Source organism: Oryzias melastigma, linkage group LG10, assembly GCF_002922805.2.
Source record: "Oryzias melastigma strain HK-1 linkage group LG10, ASM292280v2, whole genome shotgun sequence".
In the NCBI taxonomy this organism is placed as follows: Eukaryota; Metazoa; Chordata; class Actinopteri; order Beloniformes; family Adrianichthyidae; genus Oryzias; species Oryzias melastigma.
In genome coordinates, this window is record NC_050521.1 from 5,784,098 (window position 1) to 5,806,120 (window position 22,023).

Below are 22,023 nucleotides of genomic sequence, written 5' to 3' on the forward strand. Positions count from 1 at the left end.
TTGCATTTATAGTATCTATGCACTTTGATTTTTTATGTTATAGGAGTTTATGATTAAAAAGAGGTAATTTCTCTTGAAATGGATCAGCAAAATGTATAATTTGCATGTTTGACAAAGGAATGTTTGTCAAGTTTTACCTTAAATAACATAAATGATCATCATTGACACCCTGTTTGTTTCACTTGAGAATAATATCGTAAATATTTCAGATTATGACAAAGAAACAACACATTTTTCAGAATCAGTTTATATAACAAAGAGGCTATAACTCAGTACCATATTACATTACATATATATATTATGGAAGGAGAGTATGCATAACCATCGTTTTGTTACCAAGAATAAAAATAAACTTAAAGTGTTACAAATATAAATGTTTTTAGACATTACAGCATAAACAATGACAACATGGAAGGTAGGCAGGGACATGGCAGCTCACGGTCAGACAGGGTTTGTCGACAGAAACAAAACATTGCTGGTTAGTTCAGTCACACTTAACAGTGAACGGTGACGGCTGCAGAGGCAGAAAAAAAAAAAAAAACACTGAAAAGACTCTGTTAGCGAGGACATTTTTAGAGCTAATCTTTTTACCGTCAAAATAAAAGAAACTGCACCTTTCCCTTCATATCCCTACCTCCTCACTATGAGCACACGGTCATCTAAAGTGTGATGGGAACGAGCACAAACATGATGGGATGTGTTTCCTATCTGATTTATCAAATAATCTCCTGATCCTAACGAGGGAGATTTAATACAATCACATACAAAAACGACTAGGAATGTTTTCATCCATGAAGAGCTCCTTTTATTTTGATGTCACCAGGATGATTCGTAAGACTTTAGGTTTACTTTTGTTGTATTCTTCTGCAGAAGAACTTCAGCAGTCGCTCTTACTTCAACTTAATGAAGGGTTTTAAATGTCATTTCTAAACTTGAATGAAAGATTTCTCACAAATGACTGTTTTTGAAAAAAAAAACACCACACAGCTAATAAAATGACATCAAATCTGCTACTTTTTAATGTCACTGGTTATTTTTTTTTACACATTTATCAAACATCGGCCAAAATGAAACAGTCTGCATACTGTGTCACACTTTTAGCAACCTAAAAAAAGATCTAGAAAGGATTTATCCTAAAAGATGGCACATGCAGAAAAAGGGGTTTAGTCAAATGATCCGACAAGTCAGTTTTTTTTTTTTTTGTTTGGGATGAAATATTAAACTGATGAAAACAAAACAAAAGGTATTCGTCAGTGCTTGACATTGTACATGTGTGATGTTGCAGTGAAACAAAAGGATAAAAGCAAATGGAAAAACAGGAACCACTTCCTTTGACAGCACGTCTGTGTTTCTGCAGCGCACAACAAGTTCTTCTAAGTCCCATCACTGCAGAGTTCCTTATGCAGAAAACTCATTCTCAATGCTTTCTCTCTGTGACTGCCAGAACCCCATATTCAGAGAGGAGTTATTGTCTCCTTAAATATGCAGACTTCTCCGAGCATTGTGGGTGCACCTTGAGCCGAGATGATGTGTAAAATTGCATTTTAGGAGCACGCGGGCTCGGAGAGGAGGCTTCGCCAGACAGACACATCACAAGCAGCACTGGCAGATTGTTTAAATGAAAAATCTCCATCTATTCAGCCCAGGAGTCAAGCACGCTGAATCCCATTTTTCCTGGGTTTCTGTTCCGATTACTGAGCTGGCATGAAGCACGCACAAACACTCAGCCCACAGAGGAACACACAGACACACAAAGCTGGAAGCGGCGTTGTGGTTTTAACTTGAGTAACTTGTGTTATGGTTAAAAGGGTCACTTATGTTATCAGTGCTGGGTAATTGGAGGGCGTTTGCAGCAGCGTCCCGTCTGCTGTGTCTGGAACTGTGCTGGTTATTATGTTGATATAATGGCAGCTAACAGTTTGGGGCGGCGAGGGGACAGGCCTGCTGTAAGCAGAAATATATGAATACTTATTTCACAAAAAAAATAAAAAAAAAACGGTGATAAAGTCCCTGTTTTTAACAAAAACGTTTGTCGTCTCTTTAACAGTCAGCAGCCTTTCAACAAGTAAGGATTTTCCTTCTTCATGTTTCACGTCTATTATGATGAAAGTTTTGTAAGTTTGTATGGAGTCATACAACACGAGCTCCACATTTTTCTCTCAGAGCTCATTTGATTCAATTTCAACAAATAGGAAGAGGAGTAAAAGTTCTTCCACAAACTGTAATTGGGTCATTCATGTTTTTTCTCCCTAACTTTTAACACATTTATTATTAAAATGAATAAAAAGGTACACAAATGAATGTGTTGTAATACTACGTTCACACCGGCCCACTGAAAAAGTGTGTAAATGTGGGAGCGTTTAGGGCTTCAGTGTTAAAAACTGTCGTGTTCATGTGTTGCTATGCAAATTTTTAACTGGTAACCAAATCCTATATCAACTTTTTTTGGCTTTTGAACTCTATAAATGGGGTTTTAAAAGTGCTGTCTGTTGACAAATTAGAATAAACTTGATAATTCTGGAAAATATAGTCAAAAAAGTCTGTGTGTTGCCCCCTACAGTTTGAATGGAGGTATTACAGTTGAATTTTGTGATTTTCCAGTTTCAGCTGTGGGTGGAGTCAGCCTCCAACTTCTCTGTTTGGTTACCCTTTCATATAAAACGTGTATCCATTCAACGTGTGTTGAAAGTTAAACCAGCTGAACTTTGACCAGTCGGGGTCTTGGATTTGGGAGTGATGTATGGATGGTGTCCCTTTCAATTCATGGAATTTGAAAATGGTTAATAAAGGAGAAATTAAATGTATTTTAAGACACCAAATCTTTCATACGTTGGAATAGAGCTTTGAAAGAACAAGTCGTGAGTAAGATTTGCTGGATTTTCACCACTTCCACATTTGCACCAAGCCTCTTCCAGCTGTGAGTCCATGCACTAGTGAAGCAACAGTGTAGCATGAAATCCAGAAGCTTACAATTTTCCTTCTTCATGTTTCACATCGATTATGGTGAAAGTTTTGTTAGTTTATTTAGTCAAACAACAGGAGTTCGACATTTTTCCCTATGAGCTTATTTGATTTAATTTCAAGGAAAAAAAGAGACGAAAATTGAGGCTATCTCTGCATTCCTTCACTACTCTCTATATAGTGCGTTGCTGCCCGAATGTACAACTCCAAAGTTGAGTGCCCTACAAATTTTTTTTTCACCAGTGTGGATCGATGCTCACTACATTAGCACATATAGACCACAATGCATTGCAGTCGAACAATTTTTGCAAAAAAAAAAAAAATGTTTAAATGTGATTTTTTTTAATAAACCATCCATATTTTCATCATCAGAACACAGTGGTTCATAAACAGTCGTCATTAAATGTTCGTATTGATTAGATTTTCATTTTGTGAAATCGGTGACATCACGGCGAGCGTTGGGTCTGAACTGCTTTTAAAATCTCGACAGTCTCACACTATATCGTTTTTTTAGTCGTCAGGACTTGGGGTTGGAATTTGGACAGAGCCTGGGTTAAAATTTCCTCCACAAAACTGTGATCAGACCATTTGTGGCTGGAGTGATTTTTTCAATTTGAAAGACTTTAATTATACAAATCAATACGAATGAATGTGTTGTAATACTTGTAAAAGTGGAACTTTGAGTCTTATTGTGATCCTCCATGATGGTAGGAGCTTTAAAAAAATCTCAAACACCTCACTCTCTTGTGTTAACAGTAAATATAACTTAAAACATCTTAAAATGCACCCTTTGTTCACTGCTATGAGTCCAGGAAAATAATTGGTACTGAAAAGCGTCTTGAAGAGAGAACTGGTGAAAACCCAAAAGGAACCAGTGCTTCCTCTTCAGTGAAGAGATCCTGGAAGACGTCAGCAGGTTGAAGGCCTGTCGACACGTCTCCCAATTAAGAGACGGCTGCCGTCCTTTAATTAACAGTCTCTGGTTGCAAAATGTCTATTTTCAGTCCAATGTCACGTAGAATGATTCATGTCAAAACTGCGTGCTGAGTGTGGTTTTATCCTTAAAGCAAGATTAAGTCATTAAGATAAAATGGATTTTCATGCATTTAAAAAGAGAAGTGTTAAATGTTTGCATCTGTAAATCAACAGCACAAATGAGAAATAAATACGTAAGGCTGTGAATAAACACTGAAAGTCTGCGGCGTCACTTCCGTGTGTCCTCTATAGGCAGCTTTGTTCCATACTTGGTGCCTGTGTGTGAGTCCTATGAGTGTTTGTGTGTGTGCCACAGTGAAGGAGGTCTGTTAGATCTCCTCCTGGTCTCCTCTTCGCAGGCCTCTTTGGCACTTGTCTAGCGTCTTGTGGTAGGCGCGGGTTATCATCGAGCTTGGTAGTTTGCGTTGTGGCGGGAACGGGACCTTTCCAGGACTGCACGCCGGTTGTCTGTTTGAGAGGAGAGGGAAAAAAAAAAAGACGAGATAAAATAATAAGAAACAGCTTTCGACTGAGAAAGAGCAGGAAAAGTGTTGTATTGATCTCCTCTGGCAAAGGAGCGCTAACTGAAAGACTGTATGGAAAAAAAAACAGACTAAAAGAAGCATAGAGGGAGAGGAGCAGCAATGTGAAGCAAATCCATGCTGATTGAGAGCAAAGCAGCAGGGGACGATGGAGAAACAGAGGAAGCTGCTGGAGTGGAGGGGCTTGTGTCTGGTGTCATAGTAACTCCATTTAGCTTCTGATCCTAGCTTCCACTTAAGAGATCCTCGTCTATTCTCACATCACATGAGCCCAGCAGACAAAGCAAATGCGAACACGGAGGAACTAAAAACCAAGCCTGGAGGGAGAAGACTCTGAACATGCAGTGATTCTTCCTACTGTTTGAGATGCTTTGTGTGGCTGCATTGACACCAGCGTAGTTTGGAGGACTCAGTTCAGTTTACGCAAAGAAAAACATTATCTTTTTATCAATCGTTGAATTTAATCATTTCAAAAACTGAATGTTCAGAGAAAGAGACAAAAGGCACAGGGAAAAAATATTTTAGTTTGAATCAAACAGTGCTGGTGTAAACACATTTGAATATTGAGTCAGTTGTTGCGACACAAACCGTATTTTCCGCACTGTAATGCGCACTTAAAAGCATACTTATACCCTTATAATTCATGGCGCTTTACATATGGATTAACTCTGGATGTGCTTACTTTTGAGAGGTCCGAAACGGCACTCTGTCACAATTTAAGTCTGTTATTTTTTGTTTTAATTTGGGTGATTGTAAATACACTAAAGCAGCTAGCATGTAGCGGTGTCGGACTGTTTCTTTTTTTTTTACATGTTTCTAACAAAGTTGGAGTCACAGTAATGATGTTTTAGCTGTGTTAGTCTGTTTTTTAAGTGTTCTTGTGAATGCGCTAATGCGGCTAACATGTAGCGCTGTTGAACTGTTTTCCTTTTTTACAGGTTACTAACGATGTTGGGAGTAAGTATAGTCACAGTGATGTTCGTTTTAGTGGTATAGGTTTGTTATTTTGTGTTGCAAACAAGGTTGAATGTTTTGTAAATAGGCTAATACAGCTAACTGGTGATGTTAGACAGTTTTTTTTAAGCGTTACTAACAAGGTTGGGTGTTTTTGTAAATATTGAGCTAGCATGTCGCATCAGCTTTGACGTGTTACTAACAAGGTTGGGAGTAATGGAAACTACGATAACATGGCTAACCTGCAGAGGTGTCGGACTGTGTTTTTTTTCCATGTTACTAACAAGGTTAAGAGATAGCATATTCATGGTAAAGTTTGTTTTAGCTGCATAGGTCAGTTATTGTATATGTTGCAAACAAGGTCGAATGTGTTTGTAAATAGGCTAATACGGCTAACTTTTTTTTTCTTTTTTTTTGACATGTTACTATCATACTTGGAAATTAGTGTTTTCACAGTTACATTTCATTTAAAAGTGTACCTTTGATTTTTTAAGCATTGCAATCAAGGTTGGAAGTTACAGATATTGTGAATAATGCTAACGTGGCTAACACTTCTAACATGGCCAACATGTAGTATGCTACAAAATATTTTTTAATTTACTGTGTACACAGTTAATAAAGTCTGACTGATTCCTCCCTATGTGTCCTATAGTTTGGTGTACCTTCTATATGACAGAAGTTTGAAAATAGACCATTCATTGATGTGTACCATATAATCTGGTGTGCCCTATAGTGCGGAAAATACGGTAGTTAAGGCTTAATACTAGAGGTAGTCAAACAACAGGAAATCTGTGTATGTAAGAGACATCACTTCTGAGTGGTAGTATCCAGCAGTCAATTCAAAACAGTCTATTGCCATATTTGAGCAATTTTGGCCATTTTTTTTCTTGAAGTTTGCCAGCATAAGTTTGAAAAAAGGCTTACTTTACACCCAAGTTCTGACAGTTTTCTTCAGAGCTGTCTAAAGTAAACCAGACTGTTGCTTTTACACTTCAAAAAGCCTCTCGTCAACCAACGGGATGCTTTTGTTGTGAGAAAGAACATATTGAGCCGATCAGCAGAGAGAATTTGTTTGTCAAAACCCATGAGCCAAAAAGATAATCCAAAGCAAGTCCCATAAGCCCAGCAACAACAAAAAAAGCCATAAAAAAACAAAAAACATTTTGTTGTTGTAAATTCGGCATTTCAATTTTTCATCATGAGCTGTTTATTCATGGCTGCCCAGAAATGCCCATGACATCCCGCGGTCAGCCAGGTGGCAGGTGGAGCTGGACGGAACCAGGAAGTGCAGCCGCAGAGATGACTGCAGGCGCACCCACACAGGACTCCTGGTGTTTGTGTGCGGATGCCAATGCACCCATCACTCAGTGGCTGCTGCGGGGTGCCAGGCGTTCAGGGCTGGGTGTTGTTTAATGGCACTCGTTCCATCCATCATGCCAGGTAATGAGCTGAGAGGGGGAAAGTGATGGCTTGGAGATATACACAAACATATGCACACATACAAGACATTAGAGTGGAGAGAAAAGAAAAGGTTCCCTCCTCCGATTGGATACAAAGCATCATGCAGATGGTGAACAGGAGGAGGGAGGAGAAAGGAGGGAACAGAAGGAGCAACAGGAAAACAGATCAAGATTTGTTCAAGGAAAAGGCAAAAAAAAAGGTTATGTATTCTCTGCTTCTTACAGCCTAACACACGTTTATGTGCTGTACGTGAGCGTGAACACTAACGTGTTCTGGCAGGGAATCCAAACACATCATGACTACTTATCCACGCACTCATTTCTTCTGTCCACAGGTTGTGCTTCACTGTAAGTACAGCTTACACAGGCTTTCAGCTTCCACAAAGAAACAGTCATTTAAAAAAATAAAATACGGGGACAGTTTTTTCTTCCCAAGAAAAAGTAGATCATCCACAATCTATCACTGCCAATCAAAATAATAAAAAAAGAAAAATCCCAATTGCTTCAACCTCATTTCTGGGCAAGCGGTTGGCTTTAACCTCTCAGAGGAACCAGACAAACAGAGCTGAGAGGATGCAGAGCCTCCATCCACAGCGTTTGGTCACTTCGGGCTCCATGAAAAGAGGCGGGGCTGGGAAGTATGGTGGAAATCATCAAAAGGACAGAGAAAGGCCACATTTGCATTCAGGGCCAGAAAGAAAAACACTAACTGGAACAATCAACAACAAATAACCACAAACACAATCACTTTGAATATTTATTATGACTAGCTTAAACTATTTTTCTTGATGAAAAAAACATGGGCATGCATCTTTGACAAAGAGATAATTTGGATGAAAAACAACCAATTTTGATAAAAAAATATACAGTTTAATGAGAAGTTTGTAAGCTGTGTTTGAGGGTGGACTAATTTAATTAGAACAGCCCGCACGTCATAAATCGACGAGTTTGGGACTCTCAAGACATCAAAAAGTGACGCGGAGGAGCCCTTAACCACGAGTCGCTATGTGGTGACTTGGGACTGAGAATGTATGATCACAAGTCCTCTGACTATCCCATTAAGGTCATTCATCTTCACATGATATTATGTTCACAGACATTTTCTAGCATTCTTCTGCCTCAAAGGAATACAGTATACTGTCCATCATTATATCGCGGTTCATCTTCGTCTCGCTCTTTAGAGAAAGTTTTTCATTGTAATTTTGCATTCAACATGTTCTGTGTACTGATTGGCTGGTGACATCCAATCAATCTCTTCCATGCCGTATCTCCTCAACAGGATATGTTGTTTACTAAATCTGCATAAGTTTTCAATTTTGATCATATCTTTTTTTTATTTTATAAACTGGAGTTATTCTATGACGGTTTGAACTTTTAGAATTTAAACGAGAGAAAAGTGTAAAAATGTTTATGTCCGCCTGAGAAAAATGCATAAAGTGTGAGGTTTTACAGCCTTTAAACATCTATAATATTACTTTGTGGATTTCACCTACTGGGGGTTATGTTTTAGAAAATAATATATGAGAGAACATGGTGCCAAAACACTAGAAAATAAATAAAACAACTTCTGCATGTTTTTATCACATTAAGTCACCAAAAATGCCCCTTTATTTAATAGTTAGTCAGCAGTCCCTCTAATTTTGTTACACACTCTGTAAAGTACAGTTTGGTTAACAGTGATCGCAGAGAATAATGAGCAGATTCTGGCCTCGGTTATTAAAAGGGGCAATTGCTTGAAAATGTTTTAAAAAAGGCTATTAGCGTGGCCACTTGTTGAATCTCTTCAGAGGCACTGTCTGTTACTAAGTAGTGTTTGACAAGTGACAAGTGCCCTCAAAGGGATTTTGGTCTCCAGCCTAATGGTCCAAATATATTGGAAAGCTTTCGTCAAAGATGTCGCTAAGGGGGAAGGGAAATTTAAGGCAAATTGCATATCCCATCTGACGCTGAGTGAATGCAGAGCTTTTAGGTTCTCAAAAAGACTTTTCTGTTCTTCCTTCAGGTGCGTGCAAGCCCATCTTTTCTCACCCCGCATCAATTTATCACAACAATTGAACAAACAGCAGCCATTTCTACTGGGAGACAAACATTACTGCCAGCCTGTACTGAACTGAAAGCTTCAAGTGCACACTCACACGGAAAAAGTCGAAGAGGTGAGATGAGCGGGGAGGAGGAGAGATCCACACAAAAGAGATACTACAGGGTTTTTGTGCACTAATTGCAACTCTTTCTACCCGCATCGGTTTTGATGGCTTCTTTACCTGCTTCTCCCACAGGCGACATCTTTTCGAGTTACAGTGGCAGCGACGCAGAAGAGCACAAGAACAGGTTAAAAAAAAAGGAAAAGAAAAAGTGACAAAGAAGAGCAGGTATTCTATGCTACAGCAGGGGGATGTTGGCGTCCCAGCACTTAATTAAGTGCAGGCTGGCACTGTTTCTCAAAACGCTGTTAAACGCACCGAGGGTTTCAGTGAAGGCGCGTTGATATGCAGACATATACATCACATGAACACACATGGAAACACATTGTTCCTCAGGTTAACTTTACAGATAAATGGCTCAGTGCGCCGCTTTGAGGAACTCCTCCGCTGCCAACACACAGAAGCAAATCAGTGCATGTATATCGTGATGATCCTGGCCACCAGGGAGACGCTCTGAACGGGATAATAGGAGAAGAGGACGCTCAGATTACTAAGCAACTGAAGCAAAAGCCGGAGCAGAACATTCCTCTGACTTCGCAGGGCCTCCTGTGAGATGTCATCCACTGTTATGAAATTCCTCAAAAGAGATTACATATCATTACATCCTTTGTGTTCACATCATCTTTGGCTAATTGCACAAGAATTACACGATCACAGCGCGCTGTGATCTGCAAAAGGAGGAAATCCAGCCGCTCATCAAACACTTTCAGCGTGAGATGGTTTGAGGAATTACCTCTCAGTGGCCGGTCTTCACAGGAAGACTTTGGGGGGGATTATGTTCTGCTAGTTGAATATTGTACGGGGAGAATCAGACTCTATACCGACGTCTAAACATGGCGTCCATATTGATCTAGGCCTGCTTCACATAATCGCAAGTCTAAATGGCTTCGGAAGACAAGCAGAGTCGAGCAGCTTTTGTGGAGAACATTGATTCTCCTTTGTGTTCTTGTTTTGCGCGGTGACACAATGTCTCGGATGTGTTGTCGCCTTTGTGTAATCCTCGCCGCCTGAGTCACTCTGCGATTCATTTTTGCGACGAGCTTCAGCATAATAAAGGTGATTAAATCTCAGCTTTCTGCACATCAACATGTTGTGTTTTTCTTCCATGGAGAAGAGAGGAGCAGCAGCAGAGACGGAGACCTCTATCACCCGTTTTCATCTCACCCACTCCCCCCCACCAGCCTCTAGGCCACTGACTAATGGAGCTCCCCACACAGAAACAAGATATGGCGTGGAAATTGATGCAGAGGGAGCACAGGCTTTTCTTCTCGGGGAAAGTTATGAGCTGCAGTCACTCATTTGCATGCGCACACGAGGAAAAGTGCAGTTGAAGAAAAGGTGTCCCAAAATGTGTCAACCTGGGGTTAAATGTGTTGCTCATGGGTACATGGACATGTACTCCTTATGGCCAGGATTTAAACCAGGGGTTTGGAACTTTTAACATCAAAAGAGCCATTTGGTCCAGTTTGCTGTTGAGAAAAAACACTTTAATTTGTGATTTTTTTGTGACCATTAGTCAACTCATTTATACCGGGGGGGGGGTCTGTACACTGTAAACTTCTAAATTCAAGTCATGTGATCAGGAAAATAAAGGCCTAGTATTTACACATTTAAAATAGTTAAGAAACACAATCTAGCAATTAAAAATAATAATAATAATACACAGTTGTTATTTAGGGCTGAGAAGTGCATATTATTAATTTTATGATAAGAGCAGCGAGCCATGAGAAATTTGAACGTGACGCATTTGGCCCACAGGCCAGACTGTGGACATGCCTAATATATACAATCTAGCTTGAAATATTTTCAATAATTCAATTCTAGTAATGTTAAATATTTCTATATGTAAAAAAAAAAATACTTATTGTGCAATTGACGGCACCATATACAAGTTCCTTTCAAAATAAAGTACACCTGGCGAATAACATCCTCCTGCTGCAGGAGATTTACTCCTATAAAAAATTAAATTTTTTATCTATACATGTCAATGCAATTCTATACATTAAGAACAACAATACACTGTGTAGCATAAGATAAGAAAGTGTGCTTTTAAGCTTATTTAAATAGTACAACACTATGACTACACAATTTACCATCGTTTTACTCAGGTATCTGGCATGGTAAAAATCGAAACATAAAAAAAAAAAAAACTTTATTAACTAAAACATATTAACCAAAAGTACAAACTTGATTTTTTTTTAATGTCAAACTGTGGAGTTAAAGAAAGAAAAAGAAGTTAAAATGTTGAACTCCTAGCCACCAAAGTTTCATGTTAATTAGAGTTGGTTTGCTCACAGCCATCATTAGGACAGACAGGAAGATGCAAATTAACATTTTTTTAATACTTTCACTCCTCAAACCTTATCCCAGTAACCAGGAGCCAGGGGCTCATCTGAGCAACAGTTCAAAACTCTGAAAATTAAAATAATTAATGGTGTGGGAGACGATGGACGTTTGTGTTCAAGGTGGTTGTTTCTTCCAATTAGATTGAAAAAAGCGACCGGGAAATGTCTACTTGTCCATGTGAGGGGAAAAAAAAAAGTATTCAAACATTTGTTTACATTCGAAAATACGTTAGGAAAATGATCAAACCACAAAAATACTGCTATTCATGAACAAATCAGGAAGAGAAAGTCCTTTTTTGTTCATTCACTACGAAGTTCAGGGTTGGATGTTTCCACAGGAACACTAATTAAGCCCAAGGTTGTTACATATATATATATATATATTTCAATCCTAATGAGATTTAAAGTCCTAACTCTTTTCAGTAATTGTCATAGACTTGTTTGAAAAAAGTAGGAAAAAAAAATTCCTAACAGTTCAAGCTCTGTTTGGATTTATAATGCTGCAGTGAAAAGAGTGAAGGGGAACATTCAAATAAATTGTAGCTGTTATCAAAACATCTGAAGTACAAGGTGAAGAGGAAGGAAGCATCCTTTGACAGCAAGAGAATGGGCCCCATTCATGAACCATTCTTGTAAACAACAACCTTGTTATTCTACAGATTACTTACAGTTATTCATTTACAAAATCCACCCAAATGGAATTAGTTCTCACCTAGGAGCATTGTGGATCACACTTAAGCACATCTGTCTTTGTTGCAGAAATATTAACAGCAGGAATTATTTTGTGTGCTCCATCTATGAAACACCTTAACGGAATTTATTTCTATTAAAGAACAATAAAAAAATAACACAATGTCAGTTTGCTGTGAAGTAATACCACGATCAATTGAGAGCTCATTCGGTCTCTCGCTTTTATTTTGCAAAACAAATAAGTTCAAGCACAGCATTTAGCGTAGAAAACCAAGGAAACTTTTTTTGATAAAGGTAAAAGACAAACATAAAATAAGTATGAAGCCATAATGAGTCATTGCAATGTGCACTTATTTATTCTTGTCCGGCGTATGATGACCGCTCCATGCTTAATTTGTGGACATTCTGAAACATCAAGGTGATGACTCCTTAAACAACTGTTTTTTTTACTCTATTTTTATTTTTTTTCCTTTAATTCTTTGTGGCATGTTGTTGCATTGCCGTACAACCTATGCCCTACGTGTATATGGGAATCAGCAGGGGTGCTTCTATGGCATCTTGATGTTAATTGGAAACAACAAGCACAAGCTCTGAAATAAGAACACCCTGGATTCATTGATCTCCCGAGCAACGCTGTGAACAATTGTGCTGGAATGCTGTTTTCTTTAAGAATGCATTTAGGAAAAAGCTTGTGAAACCAATTGTCAATCAGACCCAATATCTTTCATAAATGAAAAACTTCAAATAGAAAAGGAGAAAAAAATCCACAAGAATTTCCAAGAATCCATCTTTAGTTATAACTGAAACGGAAAGCGGATCAACACATGAAAATCCTGTTTTTAACATGTTCTTGTGAGTGTTTCTTTATTTATATTGCTGTGAATCGTAGCAGACGAGATAGGTAGGGCTGGGCGAAACTTAGTATTAGGGTATTTATACGATGCCTGGCAATATCACCAATATCAATACCAATATTGATATTTTTTTATTTATATTACATTATATATTTCTTAAATTAAATTACCAAAAATAAAAACAGAATTAGAGCAAAATTTTCTATAAAACTGAAAATAGTTAATTAAAATAAAGATGTCTTGACATTTAATAAAAAGTGAAGAATTTAACACAAAAGTGTCAAAACCCAAAGAAACTAGAAGAGTTGCATCACCTGCCATAATGCTAGTGTGAATTATTTTGACCAAATTAGCCAAAAAAGTTAGCTTGTAGCTTAAATACTAGCTAAACTCAAAAATAACCTAAAATTCCTCAGTAAACTTAATTATTCAAAAACGTTAGCCAGTTGCTAAAATAGAAGCTAAACCCAGCACTACCATTAGGAAAAGCTTGTAGGAGTGACTGGGGTGCTACCGTCGATGAGCTACTAGTTCCCTGCTCCATTTAATGCTGACGGTCCACTTGTAGACGACTGTGCATGTCTGCGTTTTCCTCATCTGAGCTGGCAGCTGGCTAAAAATCCTAATCAACAAAAACGCTTTTCAAATAGTTCAAAAATGGAGAGGGACTTTAAAACAGTTCTTGTGCTACACATTTTTCTGGAAGGCTAAACTAAGTACTGTCGTGCTATCCTGACCTGTAGATGGTCATGTGACCTTGCTTCTTATAGCCACTCACATTTACAAGCAATGGTACTGCAGGCATCGTTTTCTTTCCTGTTGAAACACGTGAACTCACGCACATTCGACACGCCCATGCATCCAGTCTCAGTCTTTCACAGACTCCTTTCAAGTGAAGCCCAACGTTAACCTGAAATGTGTTTGAGTTAAGCGTAAAAAAAGCACCTGCGGCCTGTGGAAAAGTGGAAGCTACAGTAAATGAGTGGGCTGCATGAATGTCAGGGGATCTGAAAGTGAGGGGGCTGCAATCCCCGTGTTTTGGTGTTTTCATACCCAGCATGTCATAGCAGGCTGAGGTGATCAGGCTGACAGAGGGAAATGCCTGAGACAGGCCTGGAATAAACACGCTTAGGCAAGAGACTGAAATTCTCTTCTTTTCCTGTGTTTCTCTCTGCTTCTCTAATCCAGGCTATTACTGACATTAACTCAGATGTTTACAGCAAAAAACTGGCCACTTGTGGTTGTTCCACACTTATGGAGCAATGAGAGCATGATAAACATTAAGCTTCAGGTTGAAATGGACACTGTGTACCTCAGGATTCTGATATTGAAGGCGGGTTTACAAATCTACATTCTTGGGTTGACAGCTTGTGTACAGAATTCAGAGACAACATCTCGTAAACTGACATTTAGTTGAGATAAATGGTAACAAGTAGATGCTAGTAGAGAGCAAGCGGTCATAACACCTACAATTAGTTTTGACAGCACGGGGATGGGGTTAATCTTTCCATGATTCAATCAGCGCTCCATCTCTGTCGGTACTAAAAAGTGCATGACTGCCTGCAGTGAACTCCTCCGTTTGGATTCATGTTCCTCCCATTCCCAGTGCTCCACTTGAGTTTCGGGAACTGAATTTGGGCGCGGCAGCTTCATTGAGAAGTCTTAGATTTTTCTTTCTTTCGTGTTACTTAAACTTTCACCCTTTTGTGAGGCACACTGCACATGACGGCAGCCGTTTAATCTGTACCGCCAGGGCCTGCAAAACCTTCAGTGAAGGTCTAAAACGATCTGAATAGAAGTATCTAAATCACAGAGAAATGTTGTTATTTAAATACATTTGTCCAAAATATATTTTAGATCATTCCAACTGTTCTGTCAGATTCTCTCACAGCCCTATGCCCCGACTGCGTTGCTGTCTGACTGTTTTTTCCACATGAAAGTTTCTAACCAATCAGATTTCAGCCCTCACTTGTTGCTAGGTTCATGAAAGTCTGACTTACAGTCATACAGCCAGTGGGTCCCTCCCTTTTGCAGCAGCTTTTTATCAAAACCCTGATGATTAAACCACAGCCAAATATGGATTAAATACATTTATGTTGATTCAACCAATCAGAATTTGAGTTAGAGCCTCTGTAGCTTCATGACAAGAGAAGATGACATAAACGCCTCTGACTGGGTGGTCAAAGCTCACGCTACCAAAAGCTAACTTCTTCTGATCTTCAAGCCGTAGGCAGTAGCTGCTCTTGATTTTTGTTTGAATTACTCGCTGTTTTGCAGTTAACAATAAAATAAGTCGGAAAAGTTCATTTAGTTCAATGCGCAAGACATTCTTAAGATGGACTTTTCCGGAAAAAGTGGACATTGTCAAAAAAGGCTGGCCAACCCCGAAGCTAGTGAGCATTTCTCAAGAGTGAAAATGATTTGTACGCCACTTTCAGCCTTCTAGCAGTTCTTTCTAGCAAAGGTAACAGAGTTTTGTGACAATGATAAGGGACAAAGTGGCCAGAATAAGAACTTCTGCCCCTGAACGCACCACAGCTGCTCCGAACACATTGAGCTGCATTACCAACTGTTTCACAACAAGAATTTGACAAAAACAAGTTTCAAGACCATGAAAAACTGGTGTTTATCACCCTAATCGACCCCCAGAAGTTTCGGGAGCACCAGAAAAAACTTCCTGCATGCATCCCTCTCCAGTTTAGCACAGCGCTCTCATCTGCGTTAGCTGAGAACTGTCCTATACAGCATGCAGAATTTTGAACTTCTAGACTTCCTTCATGGATGAAGTTCATATTTGAATAAGTCGGAAATAAATATCTGGTTTTCAAGTTAAATGAGTTGTCAATTGTGCTTTGATGCTTGTTACAGCTGTTATTGCAGTGGAAGGAGGCTTGCAAGCAGTTTGTTTTTAGAATATGTGCAATTGCAGTTAATTTAGTCTAATTAAATAATCAATTTATGATAGAATTGCTCCATAAAAAAATATTCATTTAAAATAAGATGGTGATAGAAACATGACACAGTTAATATTAACGAGGATGGCTTTGGTGGGGGAAAACTGAAGGCTCAGCTCTGAAATGCACAAACCGCCACTGCGATTACGTGATTGTCATCATGTAGTGTCAGACTATCGAAATTGAATGTTGTATCTTATAAGGGATCAGATATTAACGTATTTTATGTTTCAAGCTTTTTATTTCAAAACAAATAATTTGTTACATTGATATGAGTTAGTCAGTGTTGCTCATATTCATGCTAAAACAATGATTTAAAAATACATGTATTTTTAAAAATTTTTAAAGGAGATATCATTCAGATTTGATAAAAAAAAAATTCAAAAGTTCTAAAGCTAGCATCAGCAAGCTTTATCACAAAACTTTTATCATCTATTTTTACTAGTTAATAGTTTTTGAACTTCACAGGAGTACATTTTGATAAAATAAAATTAGGGATAACCATGATCTGGTATTATATTTGTTCATTTTTGTTGCAGAAGTATCAGATTGGTACTCGGTATCGGCAGATCCTCGGAATTGGATTGGGGCTAAAAAAAAAAAAAAAAAACTGATGGGGACATCCCCACTTTACATTGTCACTATGTCACACGAACACAGCATTTAATGCCCCTCCATTGACTTACTACCTCACACAGCTTCTTTAATACCAAGTGAAAAGAGCTTGGGCAGAGAGTAATGCCTCCTGACTGCTTGGCACAAAATCTGTTCCCGGATAGTGAGGAATCGCTGCACGCGCTCCTACACAAATGCTTATTTTTCCAGAGTGATGAAAACTACTACTCTGCCTACTCAGTGGTGACACTTTGACAGGTCTCACCGGGGACAAAACAGCACGACATAAAACGTGTCTTCACCACATGCACTTGTTCTGTGTGTTTGTGTGCGTGCCAGTCTCAAAGAAAAGGCCCCGTGTTCCTCCTGGAGCTTGGTTAATATCTGCAATATTTTCTGATAGAAAACAGCAAAACCTGACAGACCACAGGTAGCACAGACTCCTCATTTGGCCCCTCCGGTTACGAAATCTTCTTAAAATATCTCTGCTGGACTTTATTCCTCAGTCACGGAACAATGCCTCCTGGCATTCTGGGTTCCAGCACAGGCACACGCAGCCCAAATGAACAGTTATATGAAAACACTTTTTCAATCGATCAGCACCCGAGGCAGAACTCTCATTCATGATTGTCCTCCCAGCAGTCGAGTTTCAGGAGGCAAGCATAACCATGAAAGACAACAAATATGCTTGAAAGCTGAGCATTTCCCACCTGTTTGCCTGATGTTACAATTTAGTTAACACTTTAACAATATCTCTCTGCTTCACCTCGACACAAAAACGCACAGAACGGCCTGCAATAATGTTCACTTAATCAAGTCCCACTCTAAGGTAGAATTCAAAGTCTTACCCTATGGGTTCTCCCTAACCCCTGGAATTGTAGGAAAAAATTGTAGAAGCATTTGGAGGTCCAAAATTGTTTAACGTGTAGGGACTTTTGACTGTGTATCTGTCACAAATGGGCAGACGAATGGATCCAAATGTAGCAGGTTTTTTTGGCATAGACGGAAGAACAGGAGTGAAGCACAGCTAAAAGTCCACAAAGCTAAATCAGGGTAAGGCAGGCAGGGGTCAAACACGAGCAGGAGGGCGTCAGAGACCAACCAAAGTGGTCAGAGTCCAACAGTCAGAGTCGAAGATGCAAGAGGGTCAGATAAAAAGGAAAATCAAGTCAGGATGAGAAAGCTCAGTGATGCAGGCAGAGGGGCACAAACGAGACTTCACACTGAACAGAGCAAATGGAAAACGGCTGTGGGGCTTCTGGGAGTGACAGCACGGGCTGATGGGAAGTGTAGAGACACAGGAAGTGCTAGTACTCAGGTGATTGATAAAGGGGAGACAGGGGACCGATCCTCGACAGTATCCCACTGCCATAAGGGTGTTCCGCGTCATGCTGTGCTGCGGAGGACACACTAATTTCTTTACATGGGTGCACTCTGAAGCACAGAAGTTTACATTTACATGTAAGTCATGACTTTTTATTTTAGCATGACTTTGTCAAGTTATAAAACCAATGTTGTGTATTTTCCGAGCGGTGACAGCTACGCGCTAACGTAGATGACCAGCGAATAATGATGACGTCATTGAGGGATTGTGCCGTCCAAATTTGAAGAAACTATTTTTCCAAAACTTTCTAATTGGAGGGCTAAATGTATGGGTAGGGTAGAATTCGGATTGGGACTAAATATCTTTTGATCTATTTTAAAGTGTACCAAGTGGTCTTTTTAATTACAATTACGCCGTTTAAAAAACTGTCTTCTTCTAGGACATACTTTGTGCAGAGCAACAAAAGTTCTCTTTAGATGCTCCCTTCTGAGTTGGAGGTGGGACTATGGAACAGAGTAAGCCCCCCTCACTTCCCGTCATCCATCTGTTTACCACTAGCTTACATCTCCAACCTAACATTACCGGTGTAACAGAAATAGGGAGAAATATTGGAGCTAGCTGTACAAATTTTAAGCCAAATACCAGCTTGGACAAGGAAAACAAAGACGTACATGGATCTAGTCTACACCTGGGTGCCTAAAAATGGAGCGGAGCAGGGAGCTTGTGGCCCAGCGACTGTGACGGCATTTTTGTGTCTGCTCCTGATTCACAAAAAATTCAATAAAGCAATACTCAAAAATTCAGTTTTAAGATAAATTTTCATTACATATGTCTCCAATCATGAGAGAAATGCCACAAGAACATCCTAAAAACGATTTTCAATAGAGAGGGTCTAGAAACTTTATCATTAAATATTCAATTTGAACAAAAAAGAAAAAAAAACACATAACTATCTTAAAAAAAACATATTCTGCTAAATTCTGGACGTTTACTGACATGAGCCTTTTTTCAGACACTATCCACGAAGGCTATCATCATTGTCAAATATGCACAGTGAAGTAAAGCTTTTGATTTTGGGCTTCAGCGGCAGCCTGTGTCCGTGACCATAGGGTGTGCAGGAGTCATGGAGAGCACAGATGGGGCCTGTGGCAGAGGCCTGGGTTTCACAAGCCTGAGCCAGGAGAGAAAGTAATCCATCAGGCCAAAGCACTGTAATGCCCAGGGCCTTGAGTCACTGATCCTATAAGACTGGCTGGGTCTCTGCAGGGGGGCCAGACCCCCTGACAGAGTGGACATCAGTGCCCAGCTCGCTCCACTGAGGCTTGATCTGAACGGGACGGAGCCAAAGCGGTGACCTGCTTCCATTTGGACTCTTTAGTGGCTGTATGTAGATTAAAGATACCAGTCTGTGCTGAAGATGTAGGACTTTAGTAAAAACTAAAAAATAATTTTTACCATTTACCCACAGCAGTTCAACAAAATAACCATAAAACGTAGACACGTGTCATCCTGCCATAAATAATTCATAAACCGTGTTTAATTCATTGCCTGACACAGGAATGTAACTGTAGCTGTAATGAAACGATATGGTGTAAAACTTAAGATGAGGCGATAGGAATGTAATTACTTTATCCGACTGTCTGATGAGCAGTCCAGGTCAGAGATTACATCAGGCTGATGCGCTGCAGGAACCAGCAGCCGTCAAGGCAGGCTGCATGACTGACAGGTGAATGAGTAGACAGAGAGATAGTTAGACAAATGGAGGCTAAGATATAGTTTGACAGACAGATGGGAGCGTAAATGGATGGTTTGGCAGCATGATAAGGTAAATAGGCTGATGGATCACCAAACAAATGTGGAAGGAGGAAGGAAGAAAATAAAAAAAAGAAGAAAGGAGAAGAATGCCCGCCTGCAGACAACAATAGATAGGAAGCCAGATAGCCTGATAAACACAGATGGATTGTGTTGATACACAGGGAGGTGGGGCAAGATCGATAGATTGTTTTATTCTATTTGCTTGGCAAACTGGAGATTTGATGTGGCTGGCATCAAGACGATCTGTTTCTAGCGATGCCAGCCGTGACTGTTACAGATGGCGAGATAGCGACACGTCTCAATCTTTGGCTAGCCTCACTGCAGTCTATCTTAGATGGAGAGCTAGCATTGTATCATCACTTCTTTTGCAGTAGTTCGATGAGCTCTGAGAATGGGCCGGATTTCTTGCCATTGGCGGTTTCAACGGCGACCATGCATCAAAAAGTAAAGCAGCTGAAGGACGGAACAAAGACTTTGTGGCTCCTGAAAGGGGAAGGAAAACAAAATGGATGCCTTGACAACCCGACGCCTCATTACTGCGGCTTACGTTTATCGTGTCAGGAAGGAAGACAAGGATGTGCAAAGTTTAGAAGCAAGGGCTCTCCTAGTTAGAAAGGTGGCTTCTTTCCGCGGCTGCTTGAGGGACATGGGGGTGCAGTGCAACAACATTGATGAGTGCTCCAGGGCTTATAATAGACAGGAAAGGCCTAGAAAGCATGCCCTTTAGAGGTGCAGCATCTCTCACTATCTGACAGCTTACAGGCTCGAGGCTTCACAATGACACCTTCACAGTGCGCTCCGGATGACACACAAACACACATGCTCACAGGTACGGAAAAGTCTCAGAAACACAAATAAGTTCGGCACACAAGCGCGGCAGCGGGCACGTGCGTGCACTCACACTCTCACTTTAATCCATTCGGAGATAATACCTGACGAGTGGAAATTCTGCACGGTGCTGACAGTAATAATACATATAAAACAAGCCGGGCTGTAAAAAACATCCTGCATTCGCTACAAGAATGGGCTGCTGGAAACAAACATCTGCTTATGGCATGCCAAGGATGCAATGCAGCTCTCACTGTAAACAAAAATACAGCTAAAGCCCCGTTTCTAGGGGGAGTCATGAATTTCTGTCAGAACATGGCAGCCGGAGAAGAAAGGAAGCAGCCAGTGGTGCTTTTATTGTCCAACAGAGAGCAACATGTTCACCGGACCATTTGCACAACAAATGACAGCTCGCTCCACAGCAATGAATCTCCATTCTCATTATAGGTGTAGATAAACAACTTCTCATCCTGTTAAAATGGCAGTTTAGGAACTTATGAGCTCATTAAGAGAGATCTAGACTTCCTTTATATTGAAATTACTCCACAGATCTTAGCCCTTTAACATCAGCTTTTTTAGATTCGTGCAAAACAAATATTTGATTCCTCTTTTTTAAACTAAGGATATGACTTTTTATATTTTCCAAATAGCTTAGGTCTATAGTGTTTTTTCAGAGACCCTTACAGAAGTTGTGTAAAAAATCCTTTTACAGTGAGCAATTAAAGATGGAACTGCAACTTTTTTGCTGGACATTTTGGTGAAGCTGCTAAACCACAAACATTTTTTGTCAAAGTCTGCAAGAAAGAGAACTGCGACTGGCCGACCACTGCGGAGTTTCCCGCCAGCAGCCGTCTACTCTCAGAACTCTGCACATCTCCCCATCACTGATGCCTTTCCAACTCAATAAAACATGGTGTTGTGTTATTTATTTATTAATCCCCTTTTTGATGTGTCCCAACTCGCAGTGAGACTGGCTGCGGAGATCACAGGAGTCTCTGGAAGGGAGCGGTTGTTGCTCCTTCCTCCGTGCGATCACCATCAGACCCATTTGGCCGCGCTGGAGATGCTCCCTCTGCTCCCCTCTGGGACGCGGGTTTCTCTGCTTCCAGAAACACTTTTCACTTTCTCTTTAATATAAATCATTCATTCTGTGAGATGCTCCCTCATGTACACAAAACACCACAACCCTCCCTGTGATGGGCTACACTTTGCTACCTTCGTGTTTTCGCTTGTGCATCACCCATGTCTGTGTCACTGTGGGTTTTAGGGTGCAAAACCACAGGTGAGGTGACGGATGATGAACATGAAAGCAGGCAGCGCTTCTCTGTTTTCAATTTATTTTTCTTTAAAAATGACCAAGTTATTTTACAGTGTTTGGAGCCACAAACACCCAGAAGAAAGTTCTCATTCATTCACTTTGTAGATTTGTCTGAGTCAGGCTTTGAGTTGCAATGCTGAGGTTGGTTACTTCATTCAAATTCCTCGGCTCTCTCAGTCAACATCAA

At 39.9% G+C, this 22,023-nt stretch overlaps 1 protein-coding gene across 6 annotated transcripts in view; it reads right to left on the reverse strand.

Moving 5' to 3' along the window:
• Positions 1-231: 231 nt before the first annotated feature.
• diaph2 (diaphanous-related formin 2) overlaps positions 232-22,023 on the reverse strand; it is a 406,507-nt gene continuing 384,715 nt past the window's right edge. For all 6 annotated transcript variants that reach the window (XM_024283228.2, XM_036214087.1, XM_036214089.1 and 3 more), the window contains one exon: positions 232-4,404. In XM_024283228.2, coding sequence (XP_024138996.1) covers positions 4,340-4,404 — 65 coding nt within the window. In that variant the 3' untranslated portion in view covers positions 232-4,339. The remainder of the gene's footprint in view (positions 4,405-22,023) is intronic.